This window comes from Cyprinodon variegatus, unplaced genomic scaffold (genome assembly GCF_000732505.1).
Source record: "Cyprinodon variegatus isolate N-32 unplaced genomic scaffold, C_variegatus-1.0 Scaffold820, whole genome shotgun sequence".
Taxonomy (NCBI): Eukaryota; Metazoa; Chordata; class Actinopteri; order Cyprinodontiformes; family Cyprinodontidae; genus Cyprinodon; species Cyprinodon variegatus.
Genome location: NW_015151273.1, coordinates 260,839 through 279,317, shown reverse-complemented (window position 1 = coordinate 279,317; position 18,479 = coordinate 260,839). Strand labels below are relative to the sequence as shown.

Sequence of the window (18,479 nt, the reverse complement as noted above, 5' to 3'; positions counted from 1 at the left end):
GTTTACAGACCCCCGAAACGCCGGCTTCGTGTGGATGAGAGGCTGGTTTGGTGAAAAATTTGTGCATTTAGGCCAGGGTTCGTCTTCGTGTGGACGGGGCCTAAGGAGACAAACTTCTATGGTTGCTGTTTAAATATATTTAATTTTTATTTTACTTCTTTCTAATGTTCTGTTATTTTAGTCCATTATGGTTGTAGGCAATGTTGCGCCAATTTATGGTTAAAAAGAACTACTGCATCTTCATAGTTCAATTTTTCAAAAACTGAAACCTATAAATGAACTAGTTCAAGTTAATTTGGTAAATAAAGACACAATCCTCCACATTAGAACCTCATATTTCATCCTTTAAATGTGTGATCATAATTTATAGAAAGAAATACTTGAATCAGTCAAGGTTTACTGATGTGGAATAAAGCCTTTATTTAGCCACGTTACAGAAAACTTCATAAACATACAGGTACACTCAGGTTCAGCTGGAAAGATCTGCATCAAAAATTACTTCTTATGTTCAGTGCAGTAGCAGATATTTCCCAAGATAGCTTGGATGCTTTAATTTGATGTGTCGTGTTAAATTTAAAGGACTCGTTTGTTAAATCCCATTGGACACAGTTGGCACAAAAACTGTGTAATAAGTGCAGTAAAACCTGAGATTATCCAATGAAAAGTATCGTTATCAATTGAACGCTAACGTGAGCTTAGTGTCGCTCATTCTTCTCAGAGTGAACGTCTCTCTCGTTCACGTTCATTACTTTAAAACTGATCTGTTCAGGTCACTGTTGACTAAAAAAATGAACGTATTCAGTAAAAGCCATTGGACGCTCTCACACAAAACACTGGTTGTAAAAATAGGAAAGGAAAACGTTTAAAAAGGTTTAGTTTGTAATCTGTTGGTGTTTTTGCTCTGCATCAGCTGGTGGTTCCCACGGATCAGGATGCCCCCTGCACTGCAGACGTGCCTCGCTCCATCTCCATACAGACATCTGAAATGGTAGCCACCAACACCCGACACCCCTCCAACTGCACCCGCTCCCACCTTGAGGCCCTTTTGCAGGCCTTTGAAGGAGAGGCCTTCTTCTCTCCGTCTTTCTCCTCTTTCCCCCGCTCCCCTTCCTCTGTACCCATTCTGCACCCCGTCTTCCAGCGGCACGCCCACGAAAAAGACACAAAGCTCCACGACGTCTCTCGGGGACTGGTGGAGCCCACCATGGGGGCAGACGCTCTCAAGATGCCTGCAGCTACTGACTTTTGGGCCCTGCACTTTGCACAGTTTTGGGTGGATTATGAAGGCACCCGTGGAGGTAAAGGGCGGCCGCAGCCCTTCGTGGACTCCTTCCCTCTCACTGTGTGGGCCTGTCAGCCCACCAAGCTTGTCCAGCATCAGGAGAAGCTGAAGGACTCTTCAGGAGCAGGGCTGTCCAAAAGCTCGTCAGCAGAGGCGGTCGCACGTTTGGAGAGGAAACGAATGCTTAAGGAGTATTACAGCACTGAAAGTGCGCCGGCATCATCCCACTGCAACAATTCGACGGTTCTGCAAACTAACGGGCTCCATAAACCCGCCTCACTGGACAGTCTGTCCAACTCCTGCTCTTCATTGTCATCATCAAGTAAAGATGCAGACGTCCATCTGTTGGTGCATATGCAGAAACCTTTAAGTGCTCAGGTGTGCTTTTTATTTTGTTTTTGACTAATTTCTTTTTATTAACCTTTGATTATTCTACATAAACAGCAGTTTTTAAATGTTAACTCTGTTATTTTTGTAATCTTTGTAATGATGTAAGGATATTTGTTATTATGATCAGATGCATAAATATCCCTGTTTGTGTTTAAGGTGAGCCATCAGCAGTATGTGTTTCTGATGCACCTTCTGCGGAGCCTCAAAACCCTGCAGCAAACACTGCAGCAGGATCTGGAGGCCATGGCCTCAAAGAGAGAGCGCAAAGACACGTCCCAACCCCCTGCTGACCACAAACCCTTCACCTTCTGCTTGGGCCTGTTGCTCAAAAGCGTGGAGGTGTCGCTCCTCATGAAGCCCATGCCCCAGCCTGAGGGTTCGGGATCTCCTGTGGGGTCAGAGCTCTCCCCATCAGAGAGCAGAGGAACTTTGGAACCAGGGAGTGATGCGAGGGAGGGGTCCATTAAGGGGAACGAGGAGCCCACATCTCAAGACGGGGGAGCAGCTGTAGACCAGCTTTTATGTGGTGCCGTTCCAGAGGGGGGAGCTACTCTAATTCCCTCCTTAGCATCTGAAGAGACTCCGGCTAAAAATACGGAAAGGGAGGCTTCAGATGAAGGAGCGGAGGCTGTGGTGGATGGGTTAGCATCCGGGGAAGAAGTGAGTTCTACTTTGGACTCTAAAACCAGCGTGGGTGACCCTCTTTCTGACTTAAATGAAAAAGAGAAGACTGCAGCTGCAAAGATACCCCAGTCAATATCCAGGTAAACCTCCTCTTGGACACACTTTCACAGAACAGGCTCTTCTTAAAGCTCACATTGCTTATAAATGCTTCATTTTCAATGCTACAGCCAAGCAATGCTTGACTCATGGTTGCTTGTGAATCTATTTAGGAGAAAAATAAAAAAATACTCTTTTAGACAGAAGGTCAACAAGAGGAGACTGATTTGGTTAAAAAAAATCATTAGAGATTCACAGACTGAGGCGAACTGGAGTGTTCAGTTTTTGTTATTGTTTATTAATCAGTGATAAACAGCTCTGTTCTGTTGTAGAGCCGTGTTGCTGTCAGGTCACAGAGCTGGGTTGTGTTTATTGCTTTTTGTTTTTCTCACATATGTTGTGTGTTTTATTAAACTCATGCTTGCAGCTGCAGAAAACAGATTTCCCACAATAAAGGGACAAAAAGGACATCTTGATCCTTAATTTAGACATTCACAGTCTGGTTAATGGAGGAAAACTAAATGCATCCACAGAGTTATGTTTGTCCTCTTTCCTCTGACCTGTATGTGTCTTTGAACCTTACTATCATTACCCTACCTGTATTTCTCCTACTCATACAATCTCTCCTTGAACACAAGAGCTTTGTGTTTGAACTTAGACAATCTCAGTTTTTTTTTTTTATTATTATCCATCATTGCTGAACTCATTAACTCTCTTTCCTGCCTCCTGACTTTCGCTTTGACCGATGCGGCTGTGTGTGTTTTCTCTCTACCAAGGAAAGGAAGTTTGTCTGTGCTTTCTGATCTTCTCAGCTCCTCAAACTCCAGCAGATCCTCCTCCCTTTATGCCATGTCTAACATGTAAGGCTCTGGATCTGTGACTACATGTATAAAAAAAAAAAGCCGACTTCACACCTTCAGCGTGACGTGTGTGCAACATAATAAGAGCTTCCTGATCTTTATTTCTACTTAAATTCTCTTAAATTTTTTAAATCTGTTTTGTTTGTCATTTTCTATACCCACATTTGTTCAGTTGCATGACAGGAAGAAAGGCAGAGAGAAATAGTGAGGATATTTAGTGCTAGGTCACGTCTCTTTCTGACATCCAACAGACTCTAATTACCTCATTTTGTTGCAGAGTAACAAAAATGATCAAACTTTCCTGAGCACATTTTCAAGTTATCCTCTGCAAACTTTTGCATTAGAGGTGAATTCCTCTCTTAAGCTGAATTAATCTTTCAAAGCATCGTAAAGCGCAGCAAACTTGTGCACAGATGGACAGAGGCTGTGCTGCAGCAGAGTTTTGGTAGAAAGGGTGGCGTTAAAACAGAAACTCAGAACGCGCTGCGCTGTCGCTGTGAAATCGGCATCAACAGTGTTGGTACGGATGCACTATATGTGAGATCCTGTCCTTGTTTGTGTAATTGTCTCATGAATAAGATTGAGCCAAATCTAGATCCCCCCATTGGGCATGGATTTGCATGTGTGCACGACACCCTGGTCTTCATTGTCTATATTATTTTATAATGTTATATTTATGTTTTTCTGTTGATATTGGAGGTAAACTGGGAGTTTTGTGTCTCTGTGGCCTTGTGTTCTCTAATTGCTGTTATGGGTGTTTTTATCATTTGTATATCCACCTGTTTTTATGACATTGCCATTACATAAATTAAACTATGGTACTCTTTTCTACTTATGTATAATTTTATCTAAATCTAGTCTCCAAATTGCTGTAGTTCCCGCTTAGCGCATTAGGATGTAATTCTGTTCTTTTCATCCAGTTTTCTTTTGCTCCGCCTCTCATGCTGGTTTGTTTTGTTTTGCAGCGGTCGTTTGATGCGAGATCGCTCCCAGTCCAGCTTCTCCGTGTCATATAAGAACATGAAGAAGAGCCCATCCCTTCAGTCCCTGGATGACATCTCCATAGACAGCTCCTTCATGGAAGATGGAGACACTTACAGCTTGATGGAAAGAGGTTGAGAAAATGCAGCAGTTTGTCATGTTATATTTATACACACCATTTTCTTCACTGGCTGTAGCTTTTACTGTTTTTGGTCAGTTAAGATCACATCTTCATTTTTTCTTTGAGCTAAATGCTGTAATATTGTGACTCAGGTAAAGCTCTAATTATGAGCTTCGGAATGTCTAATTCACATTATTAGGCAATTGGAGGCCTGTTGATGGAAGCCTGTAAAGCAAAAACTCAAACTATTTATAAAGATCACATTTTTTTGACATATTTCATTTATTGTACTTTGATTTAATGTGAGAAAACAAGGAAAAGGGACAGATGAAGTTGAATGATTCATATATATTAAATCTTCCCGTGGTATAAATCGTTTTTCCATCTTTTACCTGCCAGCTGTAATAAACTTCATGTATGTTGCTTTGCCTCTGATCCTATATTTTTTTTTTTTTTTCGAGAAAACAAAAACAAAAAAATTATTTAAGATTTACTTGTAGGATTGCAGCGCGAACAGAAGGTGGCAGCATTGTGCTTTACAGAAACCATGAGTGACATTAAAGCCAAATTTCTTTTTATTTTCCCTTATTGTGGTTTATAGACGACGTCTCCATATCTGGCTTCAAGGACGCCATCAGCGAGCAGAGTGTCCCAGAGAGCGTCACAGAGGCGTTAGCCGTTCAGGAAAAGGAGGGGGGCGTGTCCCCCGACAGCATCAGCGCCGCCTCTCAGAGCATCGATGAATCCACCAAAGATACAGTAAGATCTTCAGGATGTCACACAGAAGTTACAGGTCAAAATAAAAAAACCCCAAAGGTTTTAGAGCAGTAGCTTACGATGCTGACTGGGATTTTCCCGTCCTCCAGGTCTCTGTGTTGGTGTTGAAGGTGCAGTCGGTGTGTGTGGGCATGGAGGCGGTGGGCGAGAGCTCAGCCGTGGCTCTAGAGGTTGGTCGGCTCACACCCAACCAGCTGGGCAACATCAGTCTCAGAGAGTACCTCAGCAACCGCAGCCTCGGTAAGAAGAAGACTCAGAACGTTGAATCTAAACTCATAAAAGTGCATCAACGCTCATCAGATAAAGAGCTTTTTAGGATCAATTCAGTTTTTTGCATGTTTTCCACTCACTTTTAACAGCGTGATATGTATGTGTCACATAACTTACATGTGGTGTGTCATTATATTTTCATTTTTTTATGTGGAACGCCTTTAAAAGGAAAAAAAAAGGGTGCTTGTCTGTTTTAAGCTTTAAGTTAAAAGGATTCAATTTGTAAAACAAAGGAGGGAAATTAAAAGGATCAGACAATCCATTATTTATAATCAGAAAGCTATGAAACCATAAGTTGTTGAACATTTGGCTTTTTAAGTCATGAGTGGGGTGATGTGGTTTTATTCACTTTAAAGAAAATCTTTACCGTTATTCTAACTCATTTGACTTCAGGTGTTAAATGTTTAGAGATATGTTTTAGAGACGGATAGAGAAACGGCGAGGAACACCAGAATATTCCTCCTTTAACGAAGAGGCGAATGACGTTGCTGAAAAGGTTCAAATTCTTTTTGAAAAAGAAAATAATTCCCTCTTATATCAGGTTTTGAATGTTTGTTGTTCTTTAGGTGAATGGGAAAGAATAATAAGAATTCAGATTTGCATTAATTATATTTAAAAAATGTTGGCACCTATATCAACCGTTAAAGGTGCAGTAGGAGATCTTTTCTGACGCTTTTTTTTTTACCATGTGGCTTGAAAATCGCCCCATAGCCGCATAGCAATCAGTGAAATAGAAGGTCTGGAAGTGAAACGAAAAAAAAAAAAAGGTTCAATCATGGTCGTCTGCTTCTCCCTCCCCCTAGTGCGCGTACCCTGACACATGAACGAATGGTAACTCATCTGCCAGTTACTTAGCTCAGTCTTCCATATTGCCTCTGATGTTGTTAAACAGCAGCACCACATGGAGAGAGCGGAGTGGTGATCACTGAAGTTGAAACGAGCTGAACTTTTCTATGAAATCAAGTCGCGGACACCAATCAGGGACTGGTTTGTAATTGTCACGTATGTTAAAGAAGTGTAGCCGAAGTTTTTTCAGTTAAAATGGAATAAAGAGGAAATAATGTGGATAGAGCATGAAATAAGGAATACTCTGTAGAGGGTTAAAGAAAAGGCGTTATAGAAAGTTGTTTTCATTTAGTCCAAGAAGGACTGTTCATCATCCTCCCTTACCTCCAGCACAGACCCCAGTCTGTCACTGCCCACTGCCCAGCACAGGGGCTTTCTGTGCATGTAGATCTACAAGGAAATACCGCTGATTCTGCAGAACCAAATGATCTACTTTTTCAGGGCTTCTGGGGCTTTTCCAAACACTGATGTCTCCCCAAGCAGATTCCAAAGTTGTTCATAGAGAACAATTTAGCAGCAATCTGTAATGTTACGTTTCACCTGTGCTTTTATTGGGAACTGCCGAGAGGGAGACCTTGACAGGAAATGCTATAAGTGTTAGGGGTAACGGCAGATCCAAATTGAAGAATCTAGGAGGCTGATAAGGCACGATATATATTCTTTCCAGCCACTAAAAAGGAAAAGATGCCAACTGCTATATTCAATGTCAGCACAGGAATGCCCTATTACGTTATGCGATAACAGCGGCGGCGGCCAAAATTAAAAATGATTCCATCATGAAAAACAAATCAACACAAACAACAGTGAAAATAAAGTAGTACAGAACAACTAGATAATTTTTATTCAATTCGAGCTAGGTAGGGGGATACCTGACCTCTGGGTGACCTAAATTAATCTTTAATATATCTCTGAAACAACAGTAGCACACATTATCTTTAGTTATTTTCTCCTTTTACAAATGATAGTTTTTAACTGCAAAAACAAGGACTGATGATGCAATAATCATTCAGTCTATTTGCTGAGTTTTTTCACGTCGGTGGGGTTTCAGCTTCACGCAGCTGGAGCTCCTCCTATTTGGTGACATTTGGTCCAGGGTGTAAACACTTATTTGAAATGCAGAGCGGTGAACTCCCCGTGGGTCTGTGGAAATCACCATGGATACCGGGCTCGGTCTAAACTAGGGCTGCAACTAATGATTAGTTTTCAAATCGATTGATCTGCCGATTATTTTTTCGATTAATCGATTAATAATCGATGGCAAAGCGTTTCTTCAAGAGGATTTTTCATGAAATTAAAAAAGGTGAACCTTTTCCACTTGAGGAGTTCTGAATAGAGCATATTGATGGATGAAAAAGTATTTTTTTATTTATTTTTTTTACCATTTTGGTATAATTAATGCTGTGACTGGATTGCTCTGTCAGCTAAAGGCATGTTTTACAATCTCTATACTCTAGTTAAGGATTAATTGATTACTAAATTAGTTGACAATTATTTCAATAATCGATTAATCATTATTAATCCCATTAATTGTTTCAACTCTAGTGTAAACACACGCTAACACATCCACCCCTCCTTTTGTTTTTATTTACCCTTCATAACCTCCCACAGATATGGTGTGTTCAGTACCAATACCTGCTCAGAGCAGCCAAGGTAACTGCTGTGTGCTAATCCACCATGTGAATCCTAACATGCATGCTCGGCTCAGTGCATCTGTGCGTGTGCTTAACATGCTCTGCAGTGTTGCAGCGCATGGATCGTGTGTGTTTGCTCATTTTTTCCGCTGCAGATGGGAAATACTTGAGTCTGTATGTGTGAGTGGCACTTAATGAAGGATAGATTCGTCTGTAATGGACTGAGTGCTGCCATTATTTGCAACATTAGGCCCCCCAGCCTTTAAATACGTGAGTGCCGGATTTAAATTAACTTGCAGTTTTTGCGCGATCCGATTTAACCCCTAATCCTCCTGTTCTCTCCTCTGTCTAATTCTCCCCGTCCGACTCATCCTCCTCTCTCTTTTTACTGCAGCAGACTTTGCAGTTTCAGTCCAGTGATTCAGGCGATGAGAGAAATGCCAGCTTTCCCCCCCCTGCCACCAATTTCTTTCCCCCATCCTCCTCATCCTCTCTCTCTTTCCTTCCAATTTTCCTCTCTACTCCTCCTCCTCCTCATTCTTCTTAATCCTGTCTCTCACTCCTCCATCTCCACCTTTCCGTCCAAGTGTTTCTTTTCTTCTCAGGGCCATCTTTTCTCTCTCCCCTCCGTCTTATCTCACTCATTCAGCTCCTGGCTTTTTCCTGCTTTGCATCTTTTTTCTCTCCTCTGCTTTTTTTTCCCCCCTCTGACTGAAGCTGCTCAGTACAGAGAAAAAATGTCACTTGGTGTAAGAAAAGCTGTCAGCTCTGCGTATACGTATGGATCTTTGCGTGTTTCCTGCGGTATTACCCCCCTCCATACATTCTTTCATAGCATTTTAAATGAAGGTGACTCACTTCTTGTGAATGTTCATCTCCACGCCTTGTTGAATGATGCGCTGCGGCTTTTGATGCATTTCGCTACCTGTTTTGAAAATGTGACCATACGCTTGCCTTTTTTTATGTCTCAATCTCTGCTTTTATCATTTTCTGTATTGTTTATGTTTTTTTTTAACATTTTCCATCCTTCTGGGTAAAGATGTTGGAACTTTTCAGTATTCAGCTTCCAGATTTCCGCTCTCATACATTAGCACTTAAGCTCCAGTTTTGTGTGAAAGTCTACAGACATAATTAAACATGACTGTGGGACAGAAAAAAAAAAAGCCTGTTTCAGTCGGTCTGTCTTGCATTCCTTCTAAGGTAATCTTCTCCTTTTGTTTGTTTCCAGCTGCGTCTCCAGCTCCTCTTTTTGATCTGCTCTTTCCTTCTTTGCAGCTGCTTCATATCTCACTTAAAGCTACTTTTGAACTTGACCTGAAAAATACTCCTTTAACTTGAAGTGCATACATTAGCTCATATAAATTGTTTTGAAATACTTTACTAGTTTAGATTAAAAAAAAATCTTTAACTTATCAAACAGCTGCTTAAGGTTTATAAGGTTATTTGATTAAAATTAAAGGGAGCAATATTTTAATTTGGTAAATATTATAGATTTCACTTTAAATGTGCTGTTAAATCTTATTTAGGATGCATTAGAAGGATGATGTTCTAAATCTAGGATCTTTGATAAATCACAAAGAAGTGTAGCTTTCAGGTAAGATATTGACTCCTTATAATCTGACAACGTAACCGTTCATAATCTGACCTTTCTTTTTAAGGCGACTGCAACGATCAGATAAGTTAAGGAGATCAGAAGTATCACGCTTTTTTTTCTTTTTCCACATCTAGCATAAAGGGAATTGAAGCTTAGTAAAACTCCTTTTGGGTTTATGTTAGCTTTGAAGTTTAATCCTAAAACAACTCTTTTAATCCAGATATGGACATTTCTGGTGCACTTCAAATGCATATTTTAGTATATATGTAATTAACAAAAATCGCTTTTTTAATTACAGTTTGAAGTAAAATACTTTTTTTTTTTTGACTCTGATATAACAGCAGCACATAAAAAACCAAATTAGAAACTTAAAGGCCAAAATGACATCTGTTTTAAAGTAGAGCTAATACAGAAAATGTTTGAATAATACATTTACATATATTTGTTATTTTTCACCCACGCAATTATACCCCAAATGTTTCGGATACATTTTTTCTCTAGTTTAATGATTTTTTCCACTTTGTTTAAAAAGCAGGACATTTATATAGCATTGAGCTTGTCAGCGCGCTGTCCTTGTGCTGATATTGTTTTATTCATATATCTGTAAATCATCTGCATTCAGGGCTACCTATTTCATGTTTTTTTTTTCTTTCAGAGATTAAATGCAGAAAAAGGATTTTATTTTTCTTTAATTTTTAATACACCAGGTTTGAAAAGCTGCATTTTAAGCTTTGGAGTATTTTAATTTCAGGGGTTCAAAGGTCGCTGCTTCACACTTTCCTCAAAGACGACTCAAACTCTTCACTAGGATTGTTTTCTGTTCTCCCACAGCTGGTGGGGAGCCCAAATCCGACTCCCGCCGGGGCCTTTACAGTCCGGAGGTCCGGGCTCGCCTAGAGAGCGGGCCCAGGGCCGCCACCCATTCACCGCTGGCGGAGCACAACGGCTTCCTGCAGCTACATCTCCATGGATACCAAGGCAACTTTATGATGGCCTCGCTACGCAACCTGGCGCTTTTCCTGGAGGGCGACGGCCCTTCAGAGGTGCTGCCCATGGAGATCAGCATCAAGGACACACACATCAATTTAAACGTAAGAAAAGTTAATTTAAACAGAAATTAGGGTACGAGTTGAAAGTATGGTGACACATAAAGGACGTGTCTAACACAGGGAGACGACCCCTCTGACAACCCTTCTGACGGCGAGCCCTCGGCGATCACACTACATGTTGACAGCCTCGTCGTACACAGACAGGATGACGGGTCTTTCTCAATAGGAGGTAGATGCAGCGTCTATTCAGATCAAACACTGACGCTGATCAGGTTTAATTAACGGCTAACTCCGCTCTGCTCTGTGCTCCCCCCAGTGGATGGTGCAGCAGACGCAAAACCAAAGAAAGCAGCAATTGACAGCTGTCTGAGTCCAGTTCCTGAGGCTGTGAGCAGCGTCTGCAGGACGGCGAAGGCGACGCAGACTCAAACAACGCCCAGCAGCCCCGGCCCATCAACCAGGGAGAAGGTCAGACACAAACCAATAGGATAATGAAACAAGTTGCTAAGGATGATGTTTAAACTGTAATTCTTCTTTAGGCTAGGTTTTTTTCAAAGAAATCCTGAAGAACATTTAAACATACTAAGTATTTCAGAAATTAAATGATCAAGTCGTACATATTGTTATGTTATGTATCATCATGTTGCAGCTCAATCTGTGTTTTTTATTGATGGACACAAAACCAAGCAGTGCAGATATTGAAGGACAAAGTATATCTGCATTAAACATCTTAAAAGTGTGTCCTGAATGATAGTATTCATTAATCCATAGAACAACTTTAATCACCAATAAAGCTCCAGGATTTTTTATTTTATTTTTTTCTCTACCAGCTGTGCTTGTCTAGAAAATCAAGTTTTATGCACTTTTTTTTTATTGTAAAATAGCTGAAACTCACTCAGCTTAGACAGAACAGTTAGAACAGCTTTTTTCAAGTAGCTTAGATCCGATCTGTGCCAAGGGTCACTCTGACACCTGAAGGATCTGTGTTGTAAATCTTGCTATTTTAGATCTATATTCTGCTGGAAGCTTAATCTCAGTCTCATAATTAAGATCTCCAAGATTATTTAGCTCCATCCACCTACCCAACCAATCCGACTAGCTTCTCTATTCATCTTGAAGGAATGTTTTCCCACAGCATTATGCTGCCACCACTGTGTTTCTGCTCAGGGATGGTCAGTCTTCCATTTTAGTGTTTTGAAGCTTGAAGGTTCAATTGTGATCACAATAAAGGAGATGAAATACAAACATATTAAGCTCAGTTTCTAGTTTTATCTGTTAAAAACATTGAAATCGATGCATTCTTTTCTTCTATTCCATAACATTGGTCCAATGTGCTTCCAGATGCTGCTGGAGGAGAACGAATGCCTGAAGATGGAGCTGTCCAGAGCCAAGATGGCGCTGGCTGAGGCTCAGATGGAGAAGGACTCCTTGCTTCACCGCATGAAGAACCTCAAGATAAACACCAGCTAGAACTGCCTTGGTTTAGAGTCAGCACCAACTCCCACTACAGAAAAAATAAGTTTTTTAATTGTTTCAACTGCTTGATCTGCTCACTTCGTTGAGGGAGCTGCGTGCGACTCTAGAGTATGAGAAAATTCATTTTTACACCTTGTTTTATCTAGTTGAACATAAACTTGAAAAAGAAGAAGTGATATTCTATTTAAAGCTTGTGAAAAAGAGGGTAGAGATCTATAATATTGTTGGTGCCTACAGTTACTCTTTCCTCATTACTTCAGTTGTTAAAACCACCGCAGCTCATTTTTTTAGATGAGCTTCAACTGTGGGGCTGAAAGAACTTTAAAAAGAATGTCAAAAAAAAAAAAAAAAGATGACTTAATTTGCACTGTACTGAATTTTAAAGAGGTGCATCATATTCAGTATACATTGTATATTGTACAAGAATGTGAACATGTATTTTCTACAGAACCATGAGAGGGTTTTGTAGTGTTTGCAGTTGAATGTGTGAGTTTTTTTGTGTGTCTCAGACAGAACAAGCATTTTGTGAGGCGTGGAGGACAAACATCGGTTCAGATCACAACTTTTTTTTTTTTTAAATGCCTCAGAATTAGTTGCTGCCTCCATGTTTGTCCTTTTTTTATACCTGTAAATACTCGACGCGTGCTGCACTTTTCTAAAACCGAGGCACTGTAAATACAGCAATCACAACTGTGAGAGATCGAGAACAGATGAGTTGAGCGCCGTTCTGTGGAGGGGAAGGAAAAAAAGGGCGCTTTGACGACGCCTAACTACGTGTTTCTTTATGTAACTGAAAAAAAAATGCATAAAAAAATCCACATATTGTCATTGAAAAGAAATGACAATTTGCTGCTGTGTCATCCTTGTGTGATTATTACATGTTCGCAACTAAAATCAACTTATTTTTCTAACAGCAAACGATTTGACGCAAATTAAAACATCAGAAATAAAGGTAGGTTTAGCTCTGGTAATATAACTAATAGGTTTCGTCTACATGTATAAAAACATTTGTGCTAAACATAAATTAAACTTTCGCTGTTCTGCCAAATTAAAAAATATCCTCTTTTGATCAATTCTTTTTGGTGTAATTATTACACCTTTACTTATTAGGAAGAAAGCAATGAAAAGTATTTTTTTTCTGTCAAAGCTGCTGAAATACTGATAGAAAATAAAGAATCAGTTTTAAAGGTTTCACACTTTCTGGTTTGAATTTACTTCCATCTTATTGCATTAATGCTGTGAAGACCTAAAGGCAACTAGGTCATGACGGAAAATCGTGCTGTTTTTTTCACCAGCTACTTATACTTTCAAAGTTATGCTAAAGATTAAGTCAATTCATATCCTGCCTATAAAAATAAGAAAAAATAATTGAAATGCCTGCATTTAACTGCTGAACCTCACAGATTAAGCAGCCTGATGCAGGAATTACTCACTGAAGAATTAGTTTGAAAACCTGGCTTGTACTCAGTGTTGTGAAAGTCTTTTTTTTTCTGGGGGGTGGGAGTGGGATTAAATCAATTCAATCAACAATTGAATACACAAAATAAATCTTTTTTAATTAGCTTCTGGCTTTTATCACTTAGAACAGAGGTCTTCAACAGGGTGTCCGCGACTCCTAGGGGGTCCACAGAGGTACTGCATGGGGGTTGCGAAAGTTTTGGTTGATTAGACTTTTTTATATATATATATATATATATATATTCCCCCCTGCAATTTTTTTTCACTAATTGAAATGTCTTTAAATAAACAATAAAATGAATTCAAAACACTGTAGTAAACAGATAAACGGAGGCAGAAGATGTCTTTCAGTCATCAATGCACACATTCGGCACCACACAGGAGCTCTTTCAAGCTGGGCACCGTTTCATTCACAACACCTGTCCCATCAACCAGGAATCAGAATCAGAAACACTTTATTAATCCCAGGGATAAATAATATATATAATATAATACAATATATATAATTAGGGGTCCCCGCTCCATCTCGCCATCAGTTTGGGGGTCCTTGGCCTGAAAAACGTAGACTTCGAAAATATCTTATGATGTATTTCATACCCATGTGTAATGCTATTTATGATCCAATATAAACATTTCACAATCAGGAATTTTTCATATAACTTATTGATAATTTTTGGCACTACTGCATCACCCCTTTTGAAAGTTTGTGTACCTGTTTTGACTGTGATCTACTGTAAGATGGTACCGCAGTGAATCATTTCCTCCAGTAGCAGTAATACTCTTCTAGTTCTCCACCATCCAGATGATGTTGGTCAAATTTGCAAAGTGTACTTCATATTTGAACAAAGCAAACATTTCAGATATTTGTTTAATGTGTCACATCAACTATTTTAGATGCTATTTTAAGCTGGATGGTGAGGAGAAAAAAAAGGCTCTACAGTATCATTCATGCTCCAAAATTCCAGTTCAACAAAGGTTTAAAAACTTGGATGATTTCCAAAACAGGTGTTTGACCTGTGGCTCGCCTCTCTTTAATGATTGAATATTTATAAATGCATGTGAGGAGGTAAACTCTACATGTAGGAGCAGCAGCCTCTCTGGGCTGCAGGGATGGAGGTGGTTGGACTTAAATGGTCATGATATTTCACAGCTGCAGCGGTGCAGTGAATCATAGGAGGACATTAAACAAATGTGCACGTGTGTAAAAGGAAAGTTCTGCTATTCTCAACGTGGGAACAAGTTAGTGAGCTTGTAGCCATGTAATGATGAATCACAGAAAGAGAATACATGTCTTAGTATGGATTTAAGAACAGCAGAGGTTGGATTTTATTCGTGTTGATGCTATTGGAAAGTTATTTTAAAATTAGTTTTTATATTTCCAAGTTTAATAGTTGGAATGATTAATGTTTCTGCTAAAAAGAACACAAGTCTTGATGGTTTAATGCAGTTTGGTTTGCAGTTCAGAAATCTTATTCAGCCTGTTTTACATGGACGTTTCTGGCGAAGGGCCAACAGGGGCCAGGAACCCTATAGCACCGATCCTAGCCCCTGTTACGGCCCTTGTACTGACGGCAGAATACAAAGTAATTTTCTTACATGTGCTTTTACAGGTATCGTCACTGACGAGGCCATTGGACACCTTTCACTTTTTCTCTACACTTCTGCTTTAATTATTATTTTTAAAATATGGTAATCCCTTCCGTCGTATTGAGAGGGATCCCAGTTTTCATCTGCCAAATATTTTGAGCCAACTTAAACTTCTGATTGATCATAACTGATCATTTAAAATAATAAGTATAGATAATAGCCCTTATATATCAGTAATGACATAATATTCCTAAGCTTTGTTTTATCTTTCCTTTTTACTCCAAAGACAATAAGAATCATACTTTTTATAAAACCCAATATTTCACTTTGGTTCAACTTTATTGTCCATAGAGATAGGAATTATATAACTTTATAAAGAGCTTCCAACAATAAAGAAACTCAGATATTTTGTAACCTGCACACTGCAGTGCAATCCTATACAGCGGAGGTCTTCAACAGGGGGTCCGTGACTCCTAGGGGGTCACGAAAATGTTGTTTTATTTAATTTTTTTATATTCTGCCGTGCAATTTTTTCCACTAATGGAAATATCTTTAAACCCATATTGACATTAATTCAACACACCGTAGTAAACAGATAAATGGAGGCAGAAGATGTCTTTCAGTCATCAATGCACACATTCAGCGACACACAGGAGCTCTTTCAAGCTGGGCACCGTTTCATTCACAACACCTGTCCCATCAACCAGGAATCAGAATCAGAAATACTTAAATAATCCCAGGGATAAATTACTTTCATTACATTACTCCATCTGTAATAGAGCGACTATAGGACCAGTTTGATATGACACATTTCATACAATATATATAATTAGGGCAATGGCATAACGACATTATCTGGGTGGGCCCCATATGAAGTACAACAGGCTCACCATCATGTTGAAATCTGCCATGTGTTGGGGTGTAAATGAGTTCTGGTTAGTTAAGTTAGTATCAGGTAGATTTAGAAGGAATTTTTTGCACCATTACATCTGCAAAGAGACGCCCTAGTCCACAATTGTGTAGGGGGCCAACCAAGTGTCAGTGACGGGACCCCTAAGACGTCAGGGGCCCCTAAGCAACTACAGTCTCTGCTTACCGGTTGCACCATTGAATTATGGGGTCCCTGATCCATCTCACCATCGGTTTTGGGGGTCCTTGGCCTGGAAAATGTTGAAGCCCCCTGCTATACAGCATTGAGTAGAATCGCTTATTTGTTTTTGTAACAGCAGCTTGTTCTGTGGTGTTGCATCTTTGGCCACGCCCATTATCAAATGCTTAACCAATGAAGACACATTCATCAACACATGGTTTTATTTTGCTACTGATTTTTTCAGTTGCTCTTTTCCATGCAGGATTTTCCATTTTAGTCAGAGTTAAATTGTCATTTTGAAGTAATAAATACTAATATTCACGTGGAATAACATAGTTTTGATTAAACTAAATTAGGTTGAAATTTCCCTTCATGATTTTTGGCTTCAAATTTTTTTCTGTCCTTCTGTGAATCTATGGAATTAGGTCTAGAACAACCACTAAAGTTTTATTCATCCTGAGTTAAATGGATTGGCTGGTTGGAAGAATAAAGTGCATCAAACTGGGATTTCTATCGTAAAGACTGAACATAAATCTATGAAGGAAACTAAAGAGAGATTATTACAACAAAAAGAAGGATTCAGAGTCTATGTATGTTTATGTATGACTTTCCTCTGTGTGACTCCCTAAAGACAAATATATGAAAATCTTTAGTCTTTTTGTCCTAACGCCTACAATGGGAAACAGGACTGCAAGTCCAAGCTTGATCTCGTCTTTCACTGACTGGAACTGATGAAAACAAGGGAGTGATGATGGAGAAGAGTATATTATACTAAAATATTACATATATTGGATACTAGATGGAGCTGAACATAAATGCGTTTAAAAACAAAGTATGCTAAAAAAACAAACATAAACCTCTATTTTTATTTTTACAAGTCAAAATTATTTGCAAATTTTTATTCTAATGAAGCAGCTGCATGAACAGTGGCGGTCCTAGACTAAATGTACCAGGGGGCCAGGAGGGGGCCAGCATGAAATAAAAAACAGGGCAAGGGATTCAAATATATTAATATAGCAGCATGAAGTGAAACATCTATTAAAGTAGATTTAATTAAAATAATTAAAAAAGTCTTATTAGATCAATATACATTCATAATTTAGGAATTTTACATATTTTTGACTTAATTTATAGAATCTGAATGAGAACAAAAAAAAAAGATAAATTCAGCTTTTTTTGTGTGTGAAAATAACATTTAGCTGATGAAAACTGGGATCATATCTCTATCGCAGTGAAGCTATCGCCTTATTGTTTTGAAATAATTAGTAAAACAGAATTTGTGAAGAAAAAAAATGAACTCGATCCAAAGGACCTATCAGTAACCATGTTTGTTCCAGCGCATATCATCATTAGAATTTCTTCATGTATTTTATCTTCAGTGTAGGGGCCATACCAGCTGGCCCCTGCCTAGAACCGCCCATGTGCATGAATGCATCCTGCAGGTTCCTGCCTGCAAAGGGTGCAGAGTCTAGGGGGGGTGAAGGTATCTTTTTCTGGCTGTCAAAGCGCATTAAATCCAGGCTCCTGCCTTCATTCTGCATTATTCACTCTAACTCTGCTCTCACACTGCTGGCAGGGGGAGGAGGACGAGGATATTTTTGGGATCTCACCTGTTTCCAAACCAAATTGGGCAGCAGCGGCGCGCCGATTGAGAAAAACAGACAACAATAAAGCGCAGAAAAGGAGGAGGCGCGCATGCGCGGCAGCGATATAAGTTTGAAATCTGACAAAGTTTAATAAAATCCAAAGCTGCTGCATGGCAGTGTCACTTAATTACACAGAGCGACTAACAAAGTATAATTCACTGATGTTGCAGCATCGTTATCCCCACTGTACAAAGAGCTCGTGAATCAAACTAGAGGAAATTGTAGCGGAAACTGGACTCGATTATTTTCAAAATAAAACCATATAGGTGATCAATAATAGGAAATACATTTAAAAGCAATGGTGCTTTAGCAGAGCTTCTATACCAGTACATAAGTATCAGGTAATGATGCTTTTACCTATTTCTAGGGGATGTTTATAGTTCAGCATATCCAGGCTTTATTTTCCTTTATGTTTGGTTTTATTTCTGAAAAGGGTCTCAGGCCTGTTGAATCAAAACCCAATTTTAGAAACCAATGCATTATAATAATAATAATTGAACTTCATTGTTTGCACATTGGAGAAATTAACTGTCTGCATTTAATGCATCCCCTTTGGGAGCAGAGGACTGCCATTGTGCGGCGCCCAGGATGCAGTGTGGGGTTAAGGGTCTTGCTCAGGGACCCAGAGGGCAGGCTGTGGGGATCAAACTGGGTACTTGCAACCTTCTCAGAGCACAAGCACCAGTGGTGTCAAAAGTACA

General features: G+C 39.4%; 1 protein-coding gene across 3 annotated transcripts in view; it reads left to right on the top strand.

Moving 5' to 3' along the window:
• The window catches only part of uhrf1bp1l (UHRF1 binding protein 1-like), a 35,022-nt gene extending 22,276 nt beyond the window's left edge, over positions 1 to 12,746 (top strand). Inside the window, exons 14-24 of one of the 3 annotated variants that reach the window (XM_015396783.1) lie at positions 911 to 1,660; positions 1,829 to 2,436; positions 3,169 to 3,252; positions 4,218 to 4,366; positions 4,956 to 5,113; positions 5,221 to 5,371; positions 7,856 to 7,897; positions 10,304 to 10,563; positions 10,642 to 10,750; positions 10,838 to 10,989; positions 11,863 to 12,746. In XM_015396783.1, coding sequence (XP_015252269.1) covers positions 911 to 1,660; positions 1,829 to 2,436; positions 3,169 to 3,252; positions 4,218 to 4,366; positions 4,956 to 5,113; positions 5,221 to 5,371; positions 7,856 to 7,897; positions 10,304 to 10,563; positions 10,642 to 10,750; positions 10,838 to 10,989; positions 11,863 to 11,991 — 2,592 coding nt within the window. In that variant the 3' untranslated portion in view covers positions 11,992 to 12,746. The remainder of the gene's footprint in view (positions 1 to 910; positions 1,661 to 1,828; positions 2,437 to 3,168; positions 3,253 to 4,217; positions 4,367 to 4,955; positions 5,114 to 5,220; positions 5,372 to 7,855; positions 7,898 to 10,303; positions 10,564 to 10,641; positions 10,751 to 10,837; positions 10,990 to 11,862) is intronic. The other 2 variants (XM_015396785.1, XM_015396784.1) reach the window with 2 other exon arrangements.
• The last annotated feature ends 5,733 nt before the right edge of the window (positions 12,747 to 18,479 follow it).